Raw genomic sequence first — 6,539 nt, 5'->3', positions numbered from 1 at the left:
TTCTCTTATGTCAAAAACCTATTCAAATCCCCTCGTTACTTGTTCTAAGCCCAAAATAAATACAAGAACAAAAAGACAATAATTGTGGAATGAGACCTGAAACATAGGTACATAACGTTTGGTTCTACAAACGAATCAATTCCATATATTAAACCTTGGGCACCTCATTAAATTGATGGTATGCCTTCATATTGCTTGTGGAATGGAATCAATTTAGCAGTTGAGCGGATCGCTATGTGATTTGATTGTTCATCAGCTCATGTTACAACATATCTCTAGGCTGTAAATAAATATTCCTAGTTACCTTGGCAGACAAATACAGCCTTATATTAGAATCAAATTAATCCATACTAGGACCCTAAAGCAAATGCGAAACCAAAACTAGTACATTAAAATTAATACAACTTGGAGCTTGGAAGCATGCTCGCTAAGAAACAATATATACTCATCCTAGTATTACATGGAAAATTTTGCCAACAACTTGTCCTGCTTGTATCCATCAATGGAAGTAATGCACCAAACTTGAAGTGAATTTCTTAAGGCATTTTTGTACAAATTACAAGCAATTATTATCCCCCCAATCGCATATGAAATGGAAAAGGGAATAACTATAAGCAGGGCAGAACTTCCCTAAACCTTTTGAGGTGCATTGGAGAGAGAGAACATCTTTTGGTACAGAGGAATCAGCATGGCACTTCTGAGTTTGCATAGGCAGAGATTTGCAGTTTCAAGATTCTTCATTATTTTCCATCTTGTTGCTTTGAGAAAATTGGGGAAAGCAGCTTCTCCAACTCCACCAAACTGAAATCCAATTAACATAATTAGTAAGCACATTGCATCTAGCAATATGCACAATAATAAATTCTGCTACATAAGATGCAATTTAATAAGAAAAACTTCATAAGCAACGTACATCTCATATTTGAGATAGGCCTCCTTTCTTTTCGTCAAGAATGCATCACCATCTTTAGGTAGATTAATTATAGTATTGCCTGCAAAACAGAGAGAAAGAAAAAGAAAATGTAAGAGCCGGGGGTGCATTGGAAATTATTAAGTCAGGTAACATAAATTGTACACTAGAACAATAGTAACTTTGTAAACATACTTAGGAAAATTGGCAACAAGAATTTAAACATGTGGTTCTGCATCCGTTAAGTTTGGGAATGTTTGTCACAGCAAAATGTAGATGATCTGATTAGTATGTAATGACTGGAGCAAACTTTGGTCGGTTAATCCAATCAATTAAGTGATGGTTGTGTATGACGGTCCTAATTATTATCCTGCATGTACTCTAACCGCAAAATTGAATGAAAGTATGATAGGAAAAGATAAACTCCTTTAAACATGCTCTTTTTGAGTATAACATCCAACTGCAACGTAAAGCACTGTGAAAGGTGCCAAGGTATATCAAAAAGAGGTGAAAACACACACACACACAAAAGTTGTTGCCATAAACAGGATTCATGGAGGCACGTTTGACATCCCATGATAACATAATTACTGTATTGTTATACACAACATTTATAATGAGTGGATTCATGCTTCTTCCAGAATTGAGCTTAAAAATTTTCCTTTTATACGAGTCACCTCAAAGAACTCTTAGATGTCATTTCAAAACTTTCTGCTACTTTATCCCCCTCCCTTTTCTTTTTGCAGAGGATGGACTTGAAGGCAAGCAGTCATTCCATTTCTATTAGACATCCAACAATATTTTAAAACAATAGGAAAAGCACCATAAATGAGACATACTTTGAAGCTCTTCTGGTTGTTTCATGATCACGGTTCTGCGAACCTTTAGAGAAGTTTCTTTGTTTTGATGCTGCTGCAAACCCTGTTCAAGCAAACCAGTGGCATTAACTAATTGTAATTCAGTAATAGATGCACAACAGTCAAGTAAAATATTAACCATAAGTAAATAGTAGCAGACATCAATCTTTTAAGTTCGAATTTATAGAAGCGGCCCATATATCCCAATTTATTAGCATAATAACTCTTTGAGACCGCAAACACAATAAGGAGAAAAAGTATAAGGCAAAAATCAGCCTTATATGCATGAGAAGTAGGATGCATCTATCTAATAAACATTGGTATGTCAAACTCTAAATAACATAAGAACATCCCATAACTTTCAAGTGCCAGATAGGACACTAACAATTCCCAGTATAATAGGAGTTAATAGGATAAAGTGTTTTATACCATTTTCCTTTCCTTCCTCTTCAATATCTTTATATGGCACTTTTTGATGTAGTGCATCAAATGATATCGAGTATGCCTAGAGCACAACTGTTCTTGGATGTCTGGATTCGCACTAAGCCAATCAGAAATTTCTTTTGACTTCACCACCTCCTCTTGATCCAAAGATTCTAACCAAGAATAAACTGGTCTCCATTGATCAGTACGCTGAAATCGATATGGCGGATTTTCAAGATCAAACTGACTAACTTCTTTTTCCTGCCATAAGAAGGTTGGCAAGCAACATTGTTATAATAATAATAAAACAAATTTCCCCTTCTAATTGTATGTGTTACTACTATGAAAACATTTGTTTTATGACAATGAGGCAAAGCAAAAAAGGAGCAGAAACCCTTTAAAAAAAACATTGTTTACCAAAAAGTAAGAGACTAAGAAAAAGAAAGTATCAGATACATAAGATAACACAGACAAAATCCTAAAAATAAAAGGGAGAAGAACTAGGACCTTCAAACAAATCACATACAAGCCTCAGCACCAACTACTACATGCAATACTTATTAATGACTAACTATATTTGTTTCCATACTAATATATATCTTTATCAAATCACTGAATTTGCAAAGCTAAAAACTAAGGACAAAACTCAGGTAAGTGACATTTGAGTAGGTTTGAATCCACAACATTACTGTTCACCCTTTCTTATTTTGGGGGGGGGTGAGATTTTATTGGTCCTTCTTGGTAGTTTGTAAATGTGTTATGTATGCTTTCTAGATTTCGGTGATGAAGAAGTTAATTATTCTCACTTAACTTTGGTTGATTAAATTCTAGGTATTTGAGTCCTTGCAATCACTAAGTATAGGAAATGAAAGCTTCATATAGAAGTCAATTACAAAATTTGCAATATTGTTTTTTTCACTTGCAATATTTTCAAAATATTTCTTAAGAAGATCATGTTAAAAATATTTAGGTGAATTTCCATCATAATATGGCTTTAGCATTGCTTATGTGTTTGAATTCTTTCTATTTCCATGAGGCTGAAAAATTCACCACATGTTTGAATGCATTTCTTATTAGACACTAGTCAGCTCAGAATTTTCAACAAGTTATTTCAAGTTAGCACAGTTAAAAAATTTTCGTTTCTTTCATACATTAATTTGATAATTGATGATCATATGATGTTTTATCCATACTAATGCCAGGTTGCCCTTTTTGGCAGATTAGATGACGAGAACAACAAATATCATCTCGTACCACTGCGAACTCCACCACCTTAGAGGACTTGTGCTTTTGTGCAATAGAGCGGAAAATAAGGGTAAGTAGATAGAATTAAATAACACATCAATTTTTGGTTTCTTTTTAGATGACCGTGTCTACATAACTTGCAACTTATCTTATGATAGATTTCTGTGTTCGGAAAAAGTTTTAAGTATCACGTTGGAGCAGATATCAAATTGATAGCTTGTTGATGATGCAATCAGTTGCTTGGCAGCAAACCAAGAAGAGAATGATGAAGTAGCGGATGCATGAAGCAATTGAAAGCATTCTTGTTTGTTCCATGTTAGTTGAAGACTCAATAGCAATCAACAAGAAGAGGTAACCTGGACTCCTTGTTAGAGATGGTGGGTAATATTCTGAATAAGAGTGTGAGCACAATGATTTTAATGTACTGAGTTAAGATTTTTTTTTTTTACTTTTTATTGGGGTAGTATAAATATGTTGGAAACCATATTTTTCATGTAGTGAAACCATTAGCTACTTGCTCTTGTGGATGTAGGCATATTGTATTGTTTTACTCTTCCTTTTTCTCTCTATTTTCATAAAATTGTGTAAACAAAATATTTGACACTCCTATATTACTGGGCCCACTGAGATATCATAAGTTATCAATAATCTTGCAGTTGACTATTGTTCAAGAAAAATAAAGATAACAAAATAGAAGATACAATATCAAGACTATTATTATCTAAAAATACACACACACACACACACACCAAGATTGGGAGGGATGTTCTAAAGTTAAGAATCAAAGTACCAATGATAGGGGATGATAAAGATTACAAAATGATGATCTCTTCTACTGATCTTTCTTCACCTAGATCTCAGTTAGAAAGGTTTCGTCCCAAATTTTTGGTTATTTTAAAGGGGAAATGAAATTGCAAATTTGATTTTGTTTCTCTCTTCTTAATTTTTTTTTTTTTCCCTTTTCTTTGGTTGTATTTTGCAATTCTAGGTATGTTCAATGTTATTGTGACCTATACCGTTAGTATTTCATAAGTTGGTTATTGATAAGTTATTGATTCTTCCAAAAACTTATACTTTTAGGAAATGTTATATTTAACTCTTCTTTCATGTGTAGGCCGCTTGTGTTGTCATTGTTAAGTGAGGCCCAAAATGTAAATTTTTTTTAATGGGGGTAAAGTGGAAATAGAGGATTGAACTCAAAACTTCCCACTTTGATACCATAATAAATCACGAATTCTCCGAAAAATTTTAAGTTTTTATAAAATAATGAAATGGTGAATTTAATAGTAATATCTTCTTTAGTTTAAAACGTCCGTAAATACTTTCTTTTTTAGAGTACATTTTCATTAATTTATTTATCAATATAAACTTGATTGAAAAGAATGCGTAAATCAAGCTTCATTTGAGTTAAACTTTACGAAATATAATGATTAATCTTTGTGAATTACAAATTTAAGCATTTGATAATTGGCTTGTGAAAAAATTGGAGAGGAATATCTTGCCCGTTTAACTGTTACCAGTTAGCTACACTCACCCAATTTAGGTGCCTCTCCTTAAGTGTGAGTTTGGATAACACTGATGCGTTAGGCGTTTGGCGTTTTTTCGCAGGTCTCGTGCACTGTTCATGAAACCCGCAAGTACAGAAAAACACAAATGTTAAGTTAAAACTGGGTCTCACGGCAATGTTCACATATTTAAAAATTATTTTTCTATAGTGTTTTCAGTAATAAATTTTCAATTTTCAGCAATAAGCGGTATCCAAATAGATGTCAAAATTATAATTTGTACTTGGATATCTGCCAACTGTCAATGTCAGCTGCTAATTGTTCATACCCGTTTCTTTTTTCTTTTTCTTTTTTTGATAAAAGTTCATACTCGTTTCTATTCAGTCATGAAGCCCAGTATTTGTACCTCAAAAAGTTTGCACCATCTAAAGGAGGACCGCTATTTGTACCTCAAAAAGTTTACACATGTGGGCTAGTGGGCTCGATAGGATTGGGCCTGAAACCTTTTATTTTGGTGGGGGGTGGGTTTGGGGTTTTTGTTTTGTTTTAATTGGATCGGGTCAGTTAAAGAAGAGTTTTGGGTTGGATTGTGGGTTATTAATAAAGAAGAAAGAACCACACTAGGCCTAAAAACTACTTCCTTAAAGGGCAAAGAAAATCTTTAGCTTAAGAAATTAGATATAAGATGAGACCTACAGTTTATATGGTACATTTTTTCTTTCTTAGAATGGGAAAAAAAAAAAAAAAAACCTAATTAAAAACTACAATCTACAACTTTGGCAATATAAACTAATTAAAGAAATTAGATATGTGAATCTTCCTTTATCTATTTCTTATATCAAACAATATATATCATGGTGTCTCAAATTTACTTGATTAGGTAATGTATCTGGATGCCTTGATTTCTAGTGAAAATTGGCACTTGGTGATATTGGGGTAATGTTTGTGGGGATGATTAAATCTATCGCATACATCTACAGAAAGAAATTAGCTTCTTGTGCATTCCATTGGTTCTGTCCTTTTCATATATTCTAACTTGCAGTATCTACATATAATGTGTAGTATCTGTGTTATTTTGTCAATAACAGAGTAATTTCTATATTTCCTCCTTATTCTGTTTAGTATCTTGGTGTTCATTGAAAACAAAGGTGCTACACTTTGTGTTCTAGAGGTTCACAATTTCAGGGATGGATTTCACTTGGTGCTACACTTGGATTTAATTTCTCCTATTCAAATCAATAATAATCCTTAATTAAAAATGGAAATTGTTTTTATATTTTATTGAAAAATCAAAGTGCCATCTTTATCCATTTTACATTTTCCTGGTGATCGCCTTTCAGTAATTGTATGCTCTTACAGGTTAGATGTTACAAAGGTAATAAAATACTAATATTTACTTTAAACAAAAAATAATAATGTTTTATTTTATTTAATTTTACCTCATTATCAATGTTATGACAGGAGGGGGTTAGTGGAGGAAGAGTTTTCTTTTCTAGCATATGCTTCATGATACTCATTATAGTTTATTACCAAACTAGATATCCAATAAGTTTTGATTACTATAGGTAGCTTCAGACGTTGATCATTATGATATATATA

At 32.8% G+C, this 6,539-nt stretch overlaps 1 protein-coding gene across 1 annotated transcript; it reads right to left on the bottom strand.

Moving 5' to 3' along the window:
* Positions 1-276: 276 nt before the first annotated feature.
* On the bottom strand, positions 277-3,750 carry LOC112006477 (uncharacterized). The gene is made up of 5 exons (XM_065764625.1): positions 3,688-3,750; positions 2,197-2,451; positions 1,750-1,831; positions 914-992; positions 277-801 (listed from the first exon to the last, which is right to left on the bottom strand). The coding sequence occupies exons 1-5, from the start codon at positions 3,748-3,750 to the stop codon at positions 741-743; spliced, it is 540 nt and encodes a 179-aa protein (XP_065620697.1). The 3' UTR covers positions 277-740.
* Between the last annotated feature and the right edge of the window lie 2,789 nt (positions 3,751-6,539).

Source organism: Quercus suber, unplaced genomic scaffold (genome assembly GCF_002906115.3).
Source record: "Quercus suber isolate HL8 unplaced genomic scaffold, Cork oak 2.0 scaffold_573, whole genome shotgun sequence".
Taxonomy (NCBI): domain Eukaryota; kingdom Viridiplantae; phylum Streptophyta; class Magnoliopsida; order Fagales; family Fagaceae; genus Quercus; species Quercus suber.
This window is presented reverse-complemented; position numbering and strand designations above follow the sequence as displayed.